Raw genomic sequence first — 21,398 nt, 5'->3', positions numbered from 1 at the left:
AAATACTACCAAAAGCAATCAATGGGTTCAATAGAATCTCTACCAAAACTCCAATGATTTTTTTTTTTACAGAAATAGAAAAACTCTTCCTAAAATTTATATAGAATCTCAAGGGACTCCAAACAGTCAAAACTAAATTTAAAAAGAACAAAGCTGGAGGACTTACTCATCCTGATTTCAAAACTTACTACAAAGCTACAATTATCAAACAGCTGTGGTACTGGCATAAGGATAGATGTATAGACAAAAGGGGACAATAGAGTACTCAGAAGTAAATCCTCCAATATATGGCTTATTGATATTCAAGAAGTCTGCCAAGACAGTTCAATAGAGAAAATACAATTTTTTCAACAAATGATGCTGGGAAAACTGGATCCCAACATGCAGACAAATTAAGTTAAACTCTTATCTTACACCGTATACAAAGATAACACAAAATGGATGAAAGAGTTAAAAGATAACTCCCAGAATGGCAGAAAACATTCACATATCAGAATGAAAAAGAGCTCCTACACCTCAACAATGAAAAACCAACAATTCATTAAAAATTAGGCAAAGGACTTCAATAGACCCTTCTTCAAAGAAGATCAGCAAATGGATAAAAAGCACAAGAAAAGATGCTCATTATCGTAGGTCATTATAGAAATATAAATCAAAACTTAGATACCACTCACATTTTTTAGGGTGGCTATAATTATTTAAAAACAAATATATAAAACAACAAATGCTGGAGAGAATGTGGGAAAATTGGGACTTTTGTTCATCGCTCATAAATGTGAAAGTGCAGTCACCATCAAAAATAGTTTGGCAATTCCTCCAAAAGCTAAACATAGAATTAGCATGTGATCCAGTAATTCCATTCCTAAGTATATACCCAAAGGGATTGAACAAGGATGCAAAATACACGCTGGTCAGGCGATGTTCATTGCACCATATTTGCAATAGACGAAAGATAGAAAGAATATGTGTCCACAATGAATGGATACACAAAATGTGGCATATACTGTACACAAGAATATATTACTCAATCATAAAAGGGAATGGTGTTCAGATACATGCCACAACGTGGATGAACCTTGAGAACATTCCTGAAGCAAAAGAAGCCAAACACAAAACAGAAAACACTGCATGATCCCACCTATATGTGGAATGTAGAATAGGTGAATTCATGGAGACAGAAAGGAGATTACCAGGGGTTGTTGGAAGGCAGAATGGGAAGTTAATGTTTTAGGGGTATAGAGTTTTTTGGGTGATGCAAAAAATTTTGGAAATACGCAGTTGTAATTGCTGCACAAAAGTGAACATATGAGTTCCCTCTGGGGCACTGTGGGTTAAGGATCTGACATTGCTGCAGCTGTTGAGTAGGCTGCAGCTGCAGCTATGATTCAACCCCTGGTCTGAGAACTTCTATATGGCAATAGTGAGGATGAAAAAGAAAAAAAAAAAAAAGTGAATATAATGAATGCCACTGAATTGTATACTTTAAAAGGGTTAGAACAGCCAACTTTATAGTATATATTTTTATTAATTAAAAAATAATAATGTAATATGTGAAAAACCATTGAGAGTAAATGGATGAATTGTATGGTATATAAATTACATATCAATTAGGATGTTTTTTAAAAAATAAAAGTTTCTACCTGGGGAGTTCCCGTCATGGCTCAGTGGAAATGAGTCTGACCAGCATCCATGAAGATATAGTTTCGATCCCTGCCTCACTCAGTGTATTAAGGATCTGACGTTGCCGTGTGCTGTGGTGTAGGTAGCAGACTGGCTTGGATCAGGTGTTGCTGGGGCTGTGGTGTAGGCCAGCAGCTACAGCTCCGATTTGACGTCTACTCTGGGAACCTCCATATGCCTCACCCATGGCCCTAAAAAACAACACACACACAAAGAAAAAAAAACAGGAAAAAAAGTTTCTACCTGGAAGATTCAGATTGGTAGAAAAGTAAAAGTAAGCAGAATATGATAAGTTGCAGCAGCATCAAACCCAAATATATCAAACCTAGAAGTAAGAAATGCCTAGAGTGACTTACTCACAGGAATAATTGCTTCAAGCTGTCACCTTAGGGATAGACTGCCATCTCCTCTGCTTTCTGTGGCCTATAAGCTGAACCAGGAAGTATATAGAAATAAATGTATTAATTTCCTTTTAAAAATACGACATTGAAATGTGAGCTCGGTCTGCCCAAGATGGTGACCTAACCAATCAAAGTTATCCTCATTCCCTCCTTCAGTCATTCATTCATCACATCAGTAAGTATTTATTGGGCATCTTCAGCAGACACAGTCCTCTGCTCCAGGCCATGGAAGGTATAAGCACATGGAACACCTAGTGACAACCTTTAAGGAGTTCTTCACTGGGTATCTGGGTACCAAATGAATGGAAGAGAGAATGGTTGGTTAATAAATACTGATCATGACTAACACACTTTTCTAAGAGTGAAACTCGTACTCTACAGACAGTTGTACGATCTCCTGTCCTCTCTTTGCAATAAGCTTTTCTCAGATCATTGAAAATTCTCCATAAATATCATTTTCCATGACTGCTACATATAGCCACATTGTTTGCCCGAGCCTTTCTCACAAATGCTGCCCTTGACAGCAAGGCTTGCATTTATACCAATGGTGTGGAGTTGATAACGCTCTCCCCTATTGGAAACAATAGATTAACAGAACAAACATGAAACACCCCTGGAAGTTTGGGGGCTGCCATGTATGGACCAGAGTCTCAACTCAGAAATCATCACTTTAAGTTCATGGTTTATAGCAGAGTCTCTGAAGCCAGGCTCCCCGGATGGAAAGAAATATGAATAAAGTGAGGGTAGGTGACTTAAAGATAACTTTGTCCCCATCCCTTGCTATATCTGATCTGCATGACTCTTTTGGTGCCCCCTCCAAGGTGCATCCTCCACAGTGAATCAGCTCTGGAGGGCCAGGTCTGAGCTCTGCCCTTAGCTTCACTCCATCCAAGGTGGGCAGGGCCATCCTCACTAACTAGGTTGGGTGCTCAGGGGAGGTCAGCTAGAGTCAGGGACAGTCAGCCGTCCAGAATTCCATGCACCATGAGTGTCTCTGTGCTGAGCCCCATCAGAGCCCTGGGCAGTGTCCCTGGGCTCCTGCATGTGGCCTCACTGTTCAGGCTGCTGTTGCTTCTCCTCAAGGCAGCACAGCTCTACCTGCGCAGACAGTGGCTGCTCAAAGCCCTCCAGCAGTTCCCGTCCCCTCCTTCCCACTGGCTCTATGGACACAGCAGGGAGGTAGGTAAGAGGGGACCCGGGAGTGGGAGGGCAGGGAGGGCCGGGCTCTCGGAGCATGGTCACGGCCAGCAAGTCCAAGGGACAGAGTTTCGTGTTTGTTAGCAGGTGGCCCCATGTAAGAAGCCAGCTCACCTCTCAGGTCGTGGCTCCTCATTCCAGTCCGGGCAGCTCACTCGCTCACAGGACCCTGGGCTGGTGTCCTCGGCTCTGTCACACACTCCTTCCTTAGGTGCATCTGCAGGCTGTCCTGGCAGCCCTGCACTTTGAGGACAATGGCTGTTCCTTCCAGAGTCTACCCCTCTCCAGGCTCTGCAGCTTCAGCTGTTCCCACAAACAGGCTTTTAGAGGCTTCCCTGCCCCAGTTACTCAGTGCCATCTTCTCTGCCCTGAGCTTGCCTGGGTGCCCAGACATCTGTCTGAAGGATCCTGCCCTGTGCTTTCACTGGCTGTGGAGACAACAGACAGGAATCTATATGTATTATAGATAGATAGATAGATAGATAGATAGATAGATAGATAGATAGATAGATATACATAGATAGATAGATATACATAGATAGATAATAGATAGACATACATATCTACGAATCTATCTATAACACATATAGATATTGGTAGATAGATAGATAGATAGATAGATAGATAGATAGATAGATAGATCGATCTATTAGCTTCTTTATCCACTCATTTGTTGAAGGACATTTGGGTTGTTTCCATATCTTGGCAATTGTAAATTGTGCTTCTATGAACATTGGAGGTCGCATATATTTTTGTATGAGTGTTTTCATTTTTAATTTCTTTGGATGTATACCCAGGTGTGGAATTACAGGGTATAAGTTAGTTCTAGTTTTAGTTTTTTGAGAACTCTCCATGCTGTTTTCCACAGGCCACAACCCAGTCTAAGAGCAACATTCCTCACTTAAAACACAAGCTTAAATAACTGAGGGGCCATTTTTTTTAACCCTTATTTTTTAACCCAATTGAGATAATTTTTATGTAAATTTCCCTAGATCTGAAAGACAAATTCTTTTTTTAAATATACATTTTTTTAATTTTCCCACTGTACAGCAAGGGGATCAAGTTATCCTTACTTGTATACATTACATTTACTTTTTTTTCCCCCACCCTTTGTTCTGTTGCAACATGAGTATCTAGACATAGTTCTCAGTGCTACTCAGCAGGATCTCCTTGTAATGAAAGACAAATTCTTAAGCTTGCTGACTTGCATTTCCCTGCCCTGGGTCATGGGATGGCTAAAGCATCACACACTATAGGAAAATCACAGGCTTCTGCCTTATACTTTGCACTGAGAACAGAACCTGCATTCCCTGCCAATTCACCATCTTAGTCCTATGGCAGTCCTTGGGCTGGGACACTGAGTCTGCCTTCCTGAGGCCACCATGACTGTCAGGACAGAGAGAGTCAGGGATGGGAGGCCATTGGAGGTGACTTGAGACAGAGTGCCAGCTGCCAATCATCAGGAAGCCCTGGCAACCCCTGGTCTGGACCACAGGTGCTCTGGGGCTGCCTGCCTCATTTGCTCTCCCTTCTTTCCTGTAATGCTCTTCCTTACATTTCAGATCCACAGGTATCCACAAATTCTTGGCTCCCTTGATTGGTGAAACCTCTGAATACAACTGTGGACCCCTCACCACATGGGTTTGCCAAGAGCTGCCTTTTTGGCTTACAGAGAACAGGTGCCTGGCACCATGTCACCACCTTCATCTTGGAATCAAGCCTCGTTTCTCTTCTTTTTTTTTTTTTTAGTTATTTCTTGGGCCGCTCCCGCGGCATATGGAGGTTCCCAGGCTAGGGGTCGAATCGGAGCTGTAGCCACCGGCCTACGCCAGAGCCACAGTAATGCGGGATCCGAGCCGCGTCTGCGACCTACACCACAGCTCACAGCAACGCCGGATCCTTAACCCACTGAGCAAGGGCAGGGACCGAACCCGCAACCTCATGGTTCCTAGTCGGATTCGTTAACCACTGCGCCACGATGGGAACTCCCTCGTTTCTCTTCTGATGAAACCCTCGGTCTTCATAATGGTGCTGAGAGCCCACTTGAATCTCAGCTTCTTCCCCATTGCTTCTCAGACTCTCCAATGTTCCCAGCCTGACTTTGACTTAAGTCCTTCTATCACCTGCCCCCTACTCTTTTTCAAACTTGTTCTCCAAGTGAAAAGATGCTCCCACTGGGATCACATTTTGCACTCACACAATATGACCAGACATTTTGGAAATTCACGTTCCTGAAATAGACTGGCCCCTCCTGCCTTTGACATGATGTGCCTTCTCCTGCCACCCTCAGTTCCTCCCGTGTTGTCCTCTGTCGTCCTCCTGATCCCTTTTCCACCCCCACAACATACCCATCTGTCACCCAGGCTGTGGTTTGCTCCTGTTGAATGGGCAGACGTGGTTCCAGCGTCGGCGGATGCTGACCCCAGCCTTCCACTATGACATCCTGAAGCCCTACGTAGGTCTCATGGCCAAGTCTGTCCAAGTGATGCTGGTGAGTCCATCCCTGTCTCACCTGAACACACTCACCCCCGGCACAACTCACAGAGTCCACTCTCAGACATTTGTGTCCCTCAGGCAGCCATCAGGCAGGCCTCCAGAATGAGGTGCTAAGAACATGCTATGAAATGGGGCTCCCCCAAACGGGATGGGACAGAAAAGCACCCAGGCACCAGCTTGGATCCACAATTTGCTCCTTGCCCTGGGAGCAATGGTCGTGGTGAATTCAGGGTCGACTCCCTGACAATCACGACCTCTTCCACAAAGTGGACTAGAGCAAGGGTCTTTCTTCAGGATCACAGGGTAAGCTGCAATGGCCGGCCTGGGGAAGGCAGCTCAGGGGCAGCGAGGAGATGCCAGGATGCTGCCCAGGAGGACTCTGGCCTCAGTGCCAGGGTTTCGGAATGGAAGTGAGTCACCCGTGGGAGGAAATGTAGCCAGGTCCACACTCACGGAGCTGGACCACGATAAACACCACCTCCGATCTAGACGGTGGACCACCAGGCCTCAGCTAGCACTGGATGAGTGAAAGGAAGAGAAGGACCTTGTGTCCATTCCTAGGGGCCCCAGTATAGACCCTTAGGCGTTTTCTTGCCTTGACAAATTTACTAGCTGATGTTGGAAGACTTATGGCCAGTTCCAACCTCAGGACACACAAGATCCCCCCTCGTCCTGTCAGAAACTCTGCTTTCAGATCTGCCAAAAGGAGGTTATCATCATGGACTGATCCTAAAACTTGGAACTCATTAGGAATATATAGAAGAGAACAGAATTAGTTAATTACACACACACACACACACAAACCGTATAATTATGTAATAGGGCTGAAACAGCCATCAGATTACTCACGTGCTTTACAGTCTCAAGGTGAGAAACACACACCATTAGAAAGTTGAGACATCTCATCAGAAGACGTGGAGAGGCAGAGAGAGAGCCCGGCCTTGCCAGCACCAGAGCAGAGCAGGGTCACTGTCCCCCTCCCACCACAGGACAAGTGGGAGCAGCTCGTCGCCCAGGACCCACGTCTGGAGATCGTGGGACCCGTCTCCTTGATGACCCTGGACACCATCATGAAGTGCGCCTTCAGCCACCAGGGCAGCGCCCAGACAGACGGGTCAGTGACACACCTGCAGTGGCAGCTGCTTGTTCTCACCAGCTGGGGAGGACCACCCTGGCAGGCACTTGGGACAGCGGGATGCTTTTCAGCACAAAAGGCATCATTCGGCAGGGAGCCCCCCACCACGGGCAAATTCCAGCCCAGACCAAACCCAGACTCAGTCACACATCCTGATCCCCGACACAGGGAGACGCCTGGCCACTCAGGCCACTGGTGAAGGGCAGAGGGTCTGGAGGGCTGTGGGGCAGAAGGACAACGGGCTCAGTGCTGCCTGTCCCCACTGACTGACACCTCCCCCTAGAGCCCTACTCCTTCTCCAATTCAGGTCTCCCACCAGTAAAGTCTCCTCTCATCCTCTCCCTTTCAGGGATTCCCACTCCTACATCCAGGCCATTTGGGATCTCAAAAATCTCTTTTCTACCCGTACGAAGAGTGCCTTTCTCCAGAATGACATCATCTACAGGCTGAGCCCTGAAGGCCGTAAGAACCACCGTGCCGCCAGGATAGCCCATCAACACACAGGTTCCGCTTCTAGTTCTGAGTTTCTCCCCTCCTTCTTCGGGAACTCCTGGCCTTGACCCTGAGGTAAAGAGAGTATCCTGTGTCCTTTTCAGCAGCTGAGACATCGCCACGCTGGTTGTCGCCTTGGCACAGGGACTGGGGACTAGATGTCAGGGTGGCAGGTGCTGTGCAGGGATTTTCATGGGTCACTGCTTGGTGACAGCTGATTCAGACCCAGTACCATCAGCCCCTAGGACCTGTGTTATGGGGGAATCCTGGCTTGTGTCGCATGAGGCTGGAAGTCTCAGCCCAGACATGCCAAACCATGCCCTCCCACATCCTGATTCACCCAACACCCAACTTGGGCCACGAGGGGCAGTGGGGATACCCTGGATGATATACCTGGCCCCCGGAGCTCTCAGCTCAGCCTGGGAACCGCTGTTCCAAAACAGACCGAGTGATCCAGCTGAGGAAGGCGCAGCTGCAAAAGCAGGGAGAGATGGAGAACGTGAGGAAGAAGAGGCACTTGGATTTCCTGGACATCCTCCTCCTTGCCCAAGTGAGTGTTGGGGGCATAGGCTTGAGGCTTTGCCCAGAAGCACAGAGGACGGGGCAAAGCTGCACTCTCCCCCTGCCTCCTCAGATGGAGAAGGGGAACAGCTTGTCGGGCACCGACCTCCGTGCCGAAGTGGACACGTTCATGTTCGAGGGTCATGACACCACAGCCAGTGGCATCTCCTGGATCCTCTATGCTCTGGCCTCCCACCCTGAGCATCAGCAGAGCTGTCGGGAGGAGATCCAAGGCCTCCTGGGGGACGGCACCTCCATCACCTGGTGAGTGTCCCAGAGACGGAGAGCCCCGCACGGACCGCCCACCCCCCACCCCCAGCGAGTGGAGACTCCCCCGTTCCCCAACTCTGCCCAGCCGCAGGATGGCCTTTGTTCAGGGACCACCTGGACCAGATGCCCTACACCACCATGTGCATCAAGGAGGCGCTGAGACTCTATCTGCCAGTACCAGTCATTGGCAGAGAGCTCAGCAAGCCCATCACCTTCCCTGATGGACGCTCCTTACCTGCAGGTATGAGCATCACCACACCCACTAACCTCAGCATCTGTAAGAACACATGGGAGCTCAGACACCCACGTGCGTTGGTCCAGTTGCAGCGTGCTGTGAGTCTTATTGTAGTGAATTTAAACCTTATGTCCTGTTACAGGTGGGGAGGGTTTTGTAAAGCACTGTAGCTTTTAGGGCAAAGATTTCCTACTGGAACAAAGTGCCCTACCCCCTGCAATGGCCTGAAGCTCAAGATGTTTCTGGCCCCTTCATGGGAGAGTCCGGAGCAGTGGGTGTCGGGGGCCCAGGCTCTGTCTCCCTTGTTTCTCCTGCCTGTTTCCAGGTGGACGACTCCATCCAGCAGGGGGTGGGGTGGCCATGTGGGCACCACGCCCTCTGTCCTGGGACGCAGGCTGGCCAAGGCCCTCACTCCCTCCACCACCTCCCCTTGGGGACAGGAGACCCTCTGCCCCAGCTTCAAGCGGTGGGCAGGCTGGGAGGTGCCGGGCAGCTGTGAGCAGGAAGAGGAAAATGGGTTTGCAGTGGGAGGAGACCCCTGCTGCTGCAGGGTCCCCAGGATGCTGGTGCGGTCTCTGGGCCCTGAGAGGTGCGACTGCACGTGGGCATGAGCTCTCTGACGTTTGCGGTTCTGGATACCCTCTAGAAGTTGTCCCTCAGCAGGTAAGCGAATGCTCTCAGGGGAGGTGGTGAAGCCGGAGACCTGCAGTCAGGCTGACCTGGGCGTCCATACAAGGCCGAGTCAGCTAGTGCACGTGTGGATCAGGCACGTGTAATGTGGGTACCGTCATCTTAATGCCTAAACCCTTCTCTCTTGTGCTCTCCTCGGGGACCCCCCTCCTGAGCTCCTGAGGCTCCTGTAACTCACGGACAAGGGGACGGAACGTGGGCCCTGTCCCGTCAGAGACCTGATCTGCCCTGTGTATGAGTCAGCTCGGCGCTGCCACAACAAATAGCACAGACCGGGCGGCTTAAACAACAGACCCATCTCCCAGTGCGAGGTGCTGTCTGCAATCAGGGCGTCTGCAGGCTGGTTTCTCCGGAGGCTTCTCTCCCTGGGGTACAGCCGTCCGTCTTCTCCTGCTGTCCAGTGTCCCAGTCTCTTCCTACAGGACAGCCGTCCTATTGGATTAGGGTTTACCCTAGGGACCTTGTTTTTACCCTGATCACCACTGCAAAAACCACATCTCCAAACGCAGCCATAGCCTGGGGTCCTGGGGTTAGGGATGGAGCGTGGGGGTTTGGGGGGACAGTCAGCACCCACACCATCCCGCTTAGGAGCTAACTGAGCCTCAGTCCCTTCTTCCCTCAGGTTCCATGGCAGTTGGGGGGGTGGGGGGTGACACCCCAGGGAGAGGCCACTAATGCAGATCAAGTTAGGCATGGCACAGGACCTTAATTAGGGACAGGGCAAGGCCTGAGTTAGGGAGAGGGTAGGGACTGAGTTAGGGCATTAGTTAAGGACAGAACTGGGCCTTCGATGGGACAGCTCAGAGATTTAGTTAAACAGAGCTAAAGGCCTTAGCCAGGGACAAGTTAAGTCTAGTTAGGGACAAGAAAAGGCTTTAGTTAGAGAGAGGTCAGGCCCTACGTTAGAGACAGCACAGGGCCTCATTTATGGACAGTGCAGGGCCTTCGTTAAGGACAGCACAGGACTTCAGTTAGGGACAGTGGGGGCTTTAGATAGGAACCCTTAGTTCTAGTTAGGAAGAGTGCAAAGTCTTAGGAGCAGGTCAGGGCCATAGTTGGGGATAGCATAGGTCTAGTTAGGGATTTAGTTAGCGACAGTTAATGACCTTACTAGGGACAACAAACATCCACAGTTCGGGACAGTGCAGGGCCTTGGTTAGGGACAACTTAGGTGTAGTTTGGGACAGCACAAGGCTTTAGCTGGGAACAGGGCCTCATTAGGGCAGCGAAGGACTGCAATTAGCAAAAGCTCCCCAAACGCACTTCTTCCCTTTCCACCTGAGCCTCTTCCTCCTGTCCCCGATCCGTGTCGGGGGGGGTCTGGCATAAAGGCATGTCTCCTGACTTAATGGGGGGGGGGGGCAGCTGAGTGTTTGAAGGTCGTGGGATGAGCCGTAGGTTGGGGTGAGTGCCCGTCTTCAGGGCACTGGGTTGGGTGCTTAAAGGGAGAGGAGGAACAAAGTCAAGCTGGCAGATGCCCAGGGTTAGTGCAGCCCCAGGGGCTGCGAGGGAGCCAGGAGGAAGGACTGAGAGTTGGACTTAGACCTGATGGCTGCCAGTCGGTTCCAGAGCACCGGCAGAGCCCCTCTGCAGCTCCCTGACTGCACCTCCAGGTGCAGAGATGGGGCCGGACTTTGGGTTGTGGAAACACCAGATGTGCCCAGAAATAAATGGTTAGTTACAGGGCATCTCCGACTCCCCAGCCTAAATTGTCTCACCTCACAGAGGGGACATAGTTCTGCCATAAGCATCTGCAAAGACTTCCAGCCACGTCGAGTGTCCCTGTGGCCTGACAACTTGAGGGTCTTTCTGGGGTCTGATTGCCTTTGATTCTCCAGAGGCAACACTCTGGTTCCAGAAGTACCTGGCTTGACTCTTGTCCTCGCAGTTTTTAAGCTTCAGGTTTCTGTGGGCTTTGGTATCTGGAAAAATGCTTTGGCAGTGTTGACCGCGGACTGTGGAGAAGCAGTGGCACTTTGGTGGGAGGGCTGTGCTCATCCCCGCGCCCTTTCTCTTGAGGATTCTCGCCAACGACCCTTCTTATTCCATCTGAGCTCCTTCCTTCTACCCTTGAGCCCTGCCGAGGCGGAACCTGACCTAAAGCCAAATCACATGAATTGCGGGGGGGGGGGGGGCTGATCAATTTAAAGCCAGTCTTGGGATATAAAGAGTGTTTTGATTTAAAATAGCGGGGTGGGAAGGGAGGGGCAGAGAGTTGTTGTTAGAGCACAGAGCCACTAGAGGGCGGCAGAGGACCGGTAGAACACACAGCTCCCAGGCCAAAGAGGTTCGGAGACGGGGTTGTCGTTGTGGGGACCCACGATGAGGTCCAAAGAGAGGAGGCGTTGGTAACAGTGTGCCTCTGACTTTCTAGCCCAGATTTCCTGACTTCACACAGGGGACGTGTGTGCCATCTGCACTTCATGGATCACTTCCAGCCTGGTTTGGTGGCACAGTCATCAGGCAGTTTGAGTCTGTCTAGGGTGAGAGTACCCTTGGTTTTGGCCCTGGCCAGATTCTGGACCAGAAACACCTGGCTGGAGACTTCTTGAATCAGGCTTGCATGGGGTTTGGCATCTGGGAAGTAGGACTGGTTGTTTTAAATGGAGTGGGTAAAAGCAGTGGTATTTGCTGGGCAGGTTTGCTCAACTACGTGCCCTTTCTTTCAAGAGTTCTCCCCAAAGATGCTTATTTTTCCATCTGAGTCTCCTCCTTCTGACTTTGACCCCTGGTGGGGGGACCTCAAGTAGAACCAGGTCATGTGAATTAAGGGGGGGGCTGTGTGATTCCAGGGAGTGGGACGGTGTGGTGTGGGGGGTGAGTGTCCTGGCCAACTTTGAGATAGTCACACCCCTGCCCACCGTGCATTTCAGTGTGCTGCCAGGGAGAGGAGTCAGGAAACCACACTGGCCAGTGCCCCGAGACCAGTGCAGACCAGGGTTCTGCTGTGGGAGGCAGGGGAAGGGCTGAGAGTTGCTGTTACAGGACATGTCCGCCGGATGGCGCCAGAGCCAGCAGAGTGGTTGCCTTCACAACTCCCGGGCATCTCCAGGCTCAGAAGGGGACAGGAGATGGACCCATGGAACCCAAGGAGGTGCCCAGAGCCCTGTGTTTGTGCACGTAGTGCCTCTGGCCCTGGGTCCCAATTTGCCTCAACTCAGTGAGGGGACCTAGTTTTGCCATCACGTGTCCAACTCAATTCCTGTTGGGTTGGGAGGCCCAAAGATCAGAATTTGACAGGCTGTGTGGGGTCTGAGGGTCCTTTGCTTGTTTGGAGGTGGAGCTCTGGACCCAGAAACACTAGACGTGAATGTGGAAGGTGTACTTTTCCAGAATCAGCTCAGCTAGGAGTCTGGCTTCTGGAAGGCCAGGCTGCAGGTGCTGAATGCCGTGTGTCAGTGTGGCAGGGCCTTGGGGGGCTGGCTGTGTCCAGCGCCAGGCTCTTTCTGCCCAGAGAGCTCCACCACCCTCTCCTTGCCTCTCCACCCGAGCCGCTTCACCTTCTGCGGAACACCTGTTCGAAGGAAGCTCGCTCCAACCAGGAAAGGGGATGATGGCTGACGGGTCAGTCATTTCAAGCTGCGTCCCAGGGATGAAGGCGCTGACTCAAAGCCAGCTCCCACGACTTAAATAGAGGGGTGGCTGATATCAGAAAGTGGGGTGATGCCGGGTGGGGTGAGCGCCCTGGCCGATCTCAAGATAGTCAAAGCCCGGCCTGTAGAGCATTTCAGCGTCCTCAGAGCGAGAGGAGTGAGCAAGTCACACTGGCACGTGACCCAGGCCAGTGCAGACCCAGGTCCTGCTGTGGGAGGCCGAGGAAGGCCTGAGAGTTGCTGTCAGGGCCCATGGTGGCCAAAAGGCACCAGGGCACCAGCAGAGCCCCTGTGTGGCTTCCAGGCTGCATCACCAGCTCAGAGACACCGTGGGAGCTAGATTGGTGGAAGAAACCCAGGGAGGTTCCCAGACACTTGCATTTGGGTCTAGGGTGCTTCTGACCCTGTGGCTCAAAGTGCCTCCACTCCGAGAAGGGACCGGGTTCTGCCATCACATCTGTGGATCAATGCATGGTCAGGTGGCCCAATGGCTAGAGAGTTCGAAGGGCTGTCTAAGGGCCTGAGAGCCCTCTGCTTGTTTGGAGGCACAACACCGGGCCCAGAAATACCTGTTTTGAACCTTGGACATGCAGGGTTGTTTTTTTAGAATCAGGCTGGCATGGCATTTGGCTTCTAGAAGGCTGGGCCCTTGCTCGTGGACACAGGGTGTCAATGCAATGGGATTTGGGGCGTTGGGGGGCAGGCTGAGCCTATGGCTGTGGTCTGTCCCTCCAGACATCTCCACATCCTCTTCCTCCTTGCTCCACCTGAGCCTCTTCCTCCTCTGCTGGACACCTGTGCCAAGGAACCTACCCAAATCCAGGTAAAAGTGAATAATGCCCGGGAGGTCCCGGATCACCTCACCAAACTCACCCACCAACACGTGTACAGTATCACAATGACCCCATTTTCAAATCCAGCTCTCAAAGTCAAGTCTTTCACTATAACCACTCTGTGAGGTATTTATGAATATCCTTATTTGACCGAAGAGAAGTGGTGGCTCAGAAGATGAAGTCAATGGCTCAAGGTCACGTACCTAGAAAGCAGCAAAGCCAGGAGTCAAGACAGTTCTGAGTCCAAACTCCGTGCCCTTTCCACTAAGTCAGAATGCTCCATATGCACATCATTTGCCAGCCTCGTCTGAGTGTTCAGTAAACACTTGCTGCCTTGAATTGTACTGAATTTTGGAGGGACCCAAAACATAGTCTTTGGGTCTGATTTGCATTGTGATGTCCAGCTTTATCGTGGGAAAGACGAGCCCTTTAGGTCAAGACTCCTAAGAGTGGGCCCTGGGAAATGCAGATTTGGAAGCTGAGTAGAATTGTCAGGAACTGATGACTTTTACAATAGCATTTTCTGGTTTGAAAATAATATGCATTCATTATTTAAAAATTGGATACACAGAAAACAATAAAGGGAATTAGAATTACCTGCAGTCCCATTTGGTAATTGTATGACTATTTTCTTTCAATGCTTTTTCTTTTCAATATGTTTATTTCAAATTAATATAATTCTACATGTATAGATATATACATATAATTCACTCCTTATACTGTTTTTCCACTGAATTTTAAGTCAAAATCTTCCCTCTTCTCATTAAGATTTATTCAGAAACATAACTTTTGTTACTACGTTATATCCCATTTTATCAATGGTCAGTAATTTATTTTACCTTTCTCTTTTGTTAGCCATTACAACTTTTGACTATGATATTAAATATCCTTCCAATTCTGACTATGATATTAAATATCTCTCTATATAAATTCCTTGTGCAATTTTTAAATAATTTCTTTTGTGTGTGTGTGTGTATGTGTGTGTGTTTTGTCTTTTTAGGGCCGCACCCACAGCATATGGAGGCTCCCAGGCTAGGGGTCTGGTGGGAGCTGTAGCTGCCTGCCTACACCACAGCTCACGGCAACTCCAGATCCTTCACCCACTGAGCGAGGCCAGGGATCGAACCCACAACCTCATGGTTCCTAGTCGGATTCGTTCCCACTGCACAACGATGGGAACTCCTTAAACATTTTCTTAGAGTGCATTCTTTTAAATGGAATTACTCGATCAAAGGTATGAACTTATGTGCAACTCCTGACTCAATCTGCCGAACTGATTTCTGTTGATTCATGGATATTTTTACAAAGCCTGGCATTCTGACATAAATCTAGTTGTTTGAAGCTTTGAAAATATAAAGTAAAATATGTATATCATATTAGTTGAATTAATTTTGATTTTTAAAGCATTAATCTTTTTCCATGCCCATTGCTTTGATGGAAGGAAATGACTTTCCATAACTGACTTGGAAGATAGATCTTCAGCATCTTTTAAAGAGTGAACACAGAAAAGACTTTCGGAGTTCCCGTCGTGGCGCAGTGGTTAACGAATCCGACTAGGAACCGTGAGGTGGCGGGTTCGATCCCTGGCCTTGCTCAGTGGGTTAAGGATCTGGCATTGCCGTGAGCTGTGGTGTAGGTTGCAGACACGGCTCGGATCCTGCATTGCTGTGGCTCTGGTGTAGGCCAGCAGCTACAGCTCCAATTGGACCCCTAGCCTGGGAACCTCCATATGCCACAGGAGCTGCCCAAGAAATGGAAAAAGACAAAAAAAAAAAAAAAGAAAGAAAAAGAAAAGAAAAGTCTTTCCTTAGAGCAGATGTCCTGGCTGGAGTGAAACTGTTCATGTTTCCGGGACGGGAGAGCACATCCAGAGGCATCTCCTGGATCTCCACCGCACGGCAAAGCACGCTGAGCATCAGCAGAGACGCCAAGAAGAGCTCAGGGAACTCCCTGGGGCTGGGTCTCCTATGGCCTGTCAGGTCTGTGTCCCTGTGTCAGCCTCGTTTTTCTCCTTAGACGTTTGACCATTTCTCTGTTCCGGCATCAAGCGAGATGACAGTGCCCTGAGATGGCATGCACGGATTTAGAAGGATGGGAAGTGTGCTCGAATCCTACACTGCCTCAGAGACGGTCTCTACTTTTTCGGTGGAAAAAGGCTAGGAGTCGGGTAGAACTCCTTACACCCTGTTTTATTACTTTTCTCAGTCCCGGCCATGGCACTACGGCAGAAGGTACAGTCTGCCTGGCCTGTTTGTGCCGTGGAGGGCAGGAACGTAGCAGGGCCTTCCTGGGACTCCAGGTTTTACCAGGACAGATGGTCCAAGAGAGCCGTCCAATCGCTTGACATGGAAAAAACACACACCTATCTCGTTCCCTGGTCCCCATCCCCCGTTCTTGGTGTTGGCTGTGGATTTGAGCCTCGTACTAAATGACCCAAGCTGCCGCTCCATAATTTTGATTAACCTTGGTTTGGGGGCATCTCCTGGTGCTAGTAGAGCCAAACTGGCACATGTTTTAAAAACTTAAAATGGTAAAACATAGGATACACTCAAAAAGGTACAAGGAACACAATGCACAGCTTAAATTGCAGAACAATCCCCAATACCTTCCCAAACCTGATTTAAAAATATTTGAACCCCAAGAGGTAAGTGCTTTCCTGACTTTTGTGATATTCATTCTTTGTTTTGTTAATAGTTTATTGTCCAAGCATGCAACCTTAAATATTAGAGTTTAGATGTTTTTGTGTTTGAGGTGCATGTGTATAGAATCACACGTTCTTTTTGGTCCTTTGTTCTTTTGCACAAAGGCGCATTTGTGAGGGTTACTCATATATATATATTTTTTATCTTTTTGCCTCTTTAGGGCTGCACACCTGGCATATGGAGTTTCCCAGGCTAGGGGTAGAATTGGAGCTGTAGCTGCCAACCTATGCCAGAGCCACAGCAACGCATGGTCTGAGCCGTGTCTGTGACCTGTACCACAGCTCACAGCAGTGCTGGATCCTTAACCCACTGAGCGAGGCCAGGGATCAAACCCGTGTCCTCATGAATGCTAGTCGGGTTCATTAAGTGCTGAGCCACGACAGGAACTCCTGGGTTACTCCTTTTTGGGGAGTAACTGCTTTTCAGTCATTTATATTGCTCAATGGCATTCCATTCTGTATAGACCACAGCTCCTTTATCCATTCTACTGCTGGTGAACATTTAGGCTGTTTCCAGATTTCGAGTTAGGTTTCTGTTACAAATAATGCTGCTGGAGTTCCCACCGTGGCAGAGTGGGTTAAGGATCTGACTGCAGTGGCTTGAGTTGATGCAGAGGTGTGGGTTCAATCCCCAACTTGGTGCAGTGGGTTAAGGATCCAGCATTGCCACAGCTGTAGTGCAGGTCACAGCTGTGGCTCAGATTCGATGCCTGGCTCAGGAGCTTCCACATGCCACAGGTGTGGTGATAAATAAATCATTAGATAAATCCGCCATGAGCATCTCTGTACACACACCTCAGTACACAAACACACACACCTAGGAGTGGAACTGATGGGGTAGAGAGGATGCATATTTTCACAACTGGTATAGACGGCCAGGTTCCTAGCGGTTCTATATTACCATCTTTCCAGCAACGCAAGAGTTCTCACGGATCCACAAAACTCCCAGTTTGTAGTGTCAGACTTTTCCATTCTCCCAGTTGTGTAGAACCCTATTGGGATCTTTTATGGTTGGATTTTTCACTTCCCTGCTGACTAAGGAGGTTGAGCACTTTTCACATGTGCTTGGCTGGTTGGAGCCCCTCTTTATAAAGTTACTGTTGATTTTTGCCCATTTTCCAATAATTTTTTTTCTCATGGATTTCTAGATGTTCTTTGGTCTGAAATTGATCCATTTATTGCTAACACGTGCTGCAAATCCTTCTTCCACTGTGTGCGAGGGTTTTCACTTTGTTTGTTTGTTTGTTTTTTCCGTCTTTATGCCATTTCTAGGGCCACTTCTGCGGCAGATGGAGGTTCCCAGGCTAGGGGTTGAATTGCAGCTGTAGCCACTGGCATATGCCAGAGCCACAGCAACACGGGATCTGAGCCGCCTCTGCAACCTACACCACAGCTCGTGGCAACGCTGGATTGTTAACCCACTGAGCAAGGCCAGGGATTGAACCCACAACCTCTTGGTTCCTAGTCGGATTTGTTAACCACTGAGCCACAACGGGAACTCCGGTTTTCACTTCTAAATGGCATCTTTTCAACAGATGTCCTTCAATTTCATGTATCCAAACTAATCAATAGCTTTCATAGCTAATGCTTTGTAAAGAAATCTCTTTGAGAAGGCTTTCTCTCCCCTGATCTCTTTTTCACTCTTTTTATTGTAGTAAAACATACCTCAGCATGAAATTTACCGTCTTAACTGTTCTCAAGGGCACAGCCGCGGTGTCACCTGCATCACATTGCTGGGCGGTCATTACAAGCATCCACCCCCATGACTCCTTCACCCTGTAAAACCGAAACGCTATTCCCATGCAACACTAACTCCCTATTTCTGCCTCTCCTCGGCCCCTGTCAACCAGCATTATACTTTCTGTCTTCATGAGTTTGACTCCTCTAAACGCCTCGTGTAAGTGAAAACATACTGTGTTTTTCTTTTTGTGACTGGCTTCTTTACTTAACGTGAGGTCCTGGAGGTTCATCCGTGTTGTAGCAACTGTGAGAATTCCCTTCCTTTCAAGACCGAATAATATTCCATTCTGTGTATAGACCACACTTTGCGTATCCGTTCATCCCTCAGTGGACCCTGGGTTGCGCCTATGTTTTAACTATTGGGGATAATGCTGCAGTGAACGTGTGTGTACACATATCCCTTCCCGACTCTGCTCTCAACTCTTTTGAGGATTTACCCCGAAGTGGAACGGCTGGATCACACAGTTAGTCTCTTCTTAATTTTTTGAGGAACCTCCACCTGTTCCTCACGGTGGCTGTGCCAGTTTGTGTGCCCACCAAGAGTGTGCAAGGGGCTCACTGCTTCACATCCTCAGCAGCATCTGCGGTTTTCTGCTTTTCTGATGACAGCCAGCCCATTGCAGTGTTGATTGCCTTTCCCTGATGATTAATGAGGGGGAGCATTTTTCCTTGTGCTTATTGGCCATTCTTCCGTGGTGAAGTGTCTGTTTAAATGTCTGTTTAAAAATGCCATTAAAATTTTTTTTTATCTTTTTGTCTTTTTAGGGCCGTGTCCGTGGCATACGGAGGTTGCCAGGCTAGGGGTCCAATCAGACCACAGCAACGCAGATCTGAGCCACGTCTGCGACCTACACCACGGCTCATGGCAACGCCGGATCCTTAACCCACTGAGTGAGGCCAGGGATCGAACCCCCCTTGCCATGGATGCTAGTCAGGTTGGTTAACCACTGAGCCACAACGGGAACTCCTAAAAATGCCCATTTTAAAATATGGCTATTAGGGTTTTGGGTTTTGAGATTTAGACGTTGTCTATATATTCTGGATATTGGTCATTAAAAGAATGTATTACAAACATATTCTCCTAGCCTGTGAGTTGGCTTTTTGTTCTGTTCATAATGTCTTTTGCTATGCAAATTTTCTTGAATGTTCATGAAGTCCAATTTGTCTGTTTCTTCTTTTGTTGCCTGGGTCTTTGTTGTCATACCCAAGAAATCTATTCCAAATCCAATGCTGTGAATCTTTTTTCCTATGATTTCTTCTGAAAGTGTTATTGTTTTGGGTCTCAACTTTATGTCCTTGATCCATTTTCATTTTTTAATATATGGTCCAACAGCATTCTTTTGCATGTGGACAACTGTATAATTTAGGGTACTTTGGATTGATTTTGGAAATTATTAGAAATAATTCTGACTTCCTGCTGGATTGTATAGGTTTCCTTTTGGTGGAACCCACAAAAAGTACCTCAAAAACGCCAACTGACTCCAAGTGCAAGAGGACATTATTGGCTCATATAAGTAGTAGCAGAGTGACTTTCAAGAAGAGTTTGATCTAGTCTCCAACTCAACGTCTCTGCATTACTTTTGTCTCTGCATAACAGCTTTATCCTCAGCCTTCTTCCCCAATTAACTGCAAGTAACTCCATCACCTCATAGTCTCTCATTGCACCTTCTAGGGACTGGGTAAATTGATGAAGGGATGTTAGCAACCCTAGATACTTAAGAGGAACTGAATACAGGTAGGCCTGTAGCTGAATTCCCATTCGGAGTATTACAGGGTTCTATACCCTAGAGAATGCCTGCTCAACATTGAGTGCGATGGGGAGTCTAGATAAAGATGGGGTCTGCAGAGACCAAGCTGGTCCCCGTGCCTGAGTGGGCCATGGCGAGATGCAGACCTTCCGGCACATCTGCAGCGGGAGACACACGGTTTTAAGTGGGAAGAGGAATCGGGAACATAAGTCATAGGAAAGCCCAGAATTTTAAGCAGCTGGTGTTGGAGTCATTTAAGGCAGCAGCAGATGCACTGGGGACAGAATTTGACATTAAAAGGCCACATAGGCAGGACATCCTATTAAACCACAAAGCATTGCTAAGTAACTCCAGAATATTAATTTTGCCCCCTTTTTTATAGATTATTTGATGAAATTCTCCATCTTCCCCCCTGTATCCTAAAACACGTTGCTCACAGTTATTACTGTTATTATTGTTTTTGGCCATGACCACGGCCTAAGAAAGTTCCCATGTGGGGATCGAACCAGCGCCAGAGTCGTAGCAGTGGCAACCCCAGGTCCTGCTGAGCCACAGGGAACTCCTGCTCATAGATCTGTTACTGTCTCTGTCTGGCCACCCAGTATCTGTGGGACTATGACTATTGCCTGGGTTTTGTTTGTTTCAGCTTTGGCTTTTTTTGCCAAATTAGTCTGCTTCTTGGCCTGCCTGGTGAGTTTCCATTAAGTGTTGTCCATGGTGTCTAGTGAATTGTAGTGGCTCTGGTTGGCGTTGTCTTTGGTTAAAGAGGTTAGATCACCTTCTGGCAGCCGCATGGAACCACTGGCAGAGCCTCACGAGGCAGCTGAGGGGAAGGGGGATTTGGACACAGCATTCCCTCCCGTGCTTGCGGGCTGCTTTGCATTCTCATAGCTGTAGGTATACTGCACATCTGTTCTGAGCCATGTCTTTGTGCCACAGAGCCCGAAGAAGCTCAAAACGGCACCCATAAAGGTTTGAGCACCAGGGGCACGTAGGGAAAGGGGGGGAGAGACACAGAAGAGCCTTTTGTAGGATGGGATCTTCGCCTCTCTTTCCAGGACACAAGGGAGCAACTCGCGACCCAGAACCCAGGTCTGAAGCTCTCCGAAGACCTTTGCTAAAGGCTGCTATGGAGCATGCCTTCTGTGTCAGGGCGGTGCCCAGGCGAACGGGTCGGGGGCTAAGGTACAGGAAGTAAACTGCTCCACCTCTTCGCTGCCATCCCTCCAAACCCTGCCTGGAAGCAGTGCTTAACAAGGACCACCTTCATCCACCGTGGCCAGCACCGTCCTGCCCCTCAGTGACCTGCTTTACAAACTCAGCCGTCAGAACTTCCATTTTAATAAACATCGCTTCATGGCCCATGAGCACAATCGTGTGTCCTGGGCTTTGCACACACTGAGGCCTCCATGAAACAACCAGGTGCCTGAGTCACACACTCTGTTGACGGCGGCTTCTGCTGGGATAGTTGGACAAAACAGCCTGTCGGTATCCTCAAGAAAGGAATGGTTGAGGCTGGGCAGGTCCATCCAGGTCTAGCACCCCAACCCCTGACTTCCGGCCAGAGCTGTCTCTGTGAGGGCCACTCCCCCCTCTCCCCAGGGATCCTACCAATGCCAGTCCACT

The 21,398-nt window shown here is 48.9% G+C and overlaps 1 protein-coding gene across 1 annotated transcript; it reads left to right on the top strand.

The window, feature by feature from the left end:
- LOC110261409 (cytochrome P450 4A25-like) lies at positions 3,066–9,243 on the top strand. The gene is made up of 9 exons (XM_021097627.1): positions 3,066–3,361; positions 5,607–5,769; positions 6,764–6,888; positions 7,259–7,413; positions 7,845–7,951; positions 8,036–8,226; positions 8,340–8,543; positions 8,793–9,056; positions 9,114–9,243. Exons 1-9 carry the CDS (start codon positions 3,066–3,068, stop codon positions 9,241–9,243), a joined length of 1,635 nt encoding a protein of 544 aa, XP_020953286.1.

Source organism: Sus scrofa, chromosome 6, assembly GCF_000003025.6.
Source record: "Sus scrofa isolate TJ Tabasco breed Duroc chromosome 6, Sscrofa11.1, whole genome shotgun sequence".
Classification (NCBI taxonomy): Eukaryota; Metazoa; Chordata; class Mammalia; order Artiodactyla; family Suidae; genus Sus; species Sus scrofa.
Note: the sequence above shows the minus strand (reverse complement) of the source record. Positions and strands in the feature narration are given on the sequence as shown.

Excerpts from the sequence above, each read along its gene's own strand:
- LOC110261409 (XM_021097627.1), top strand. The coding sequence starts at position 3,066 with ATGAGTGTCTCTGTGCTGAGCCCCATCAGAGCCCTGGGCAGTGTCCCT. Across the intron at positions 7,414-7,844 it reads GATAGCCCATCAACACACAG|ACCGAGTGATCCAGCTGAGG; the intron begins GTTCCGCTTCTA and ends GTTCCAAAACAG. Across the intron at positions 8,544-8,792 it reads GAGCTCAGACACCCACGTGC|GTGGACGACTCCATCCAGCA; the intron begins GTTGGTCCAGTT and ends GCCTGTTTCCAG.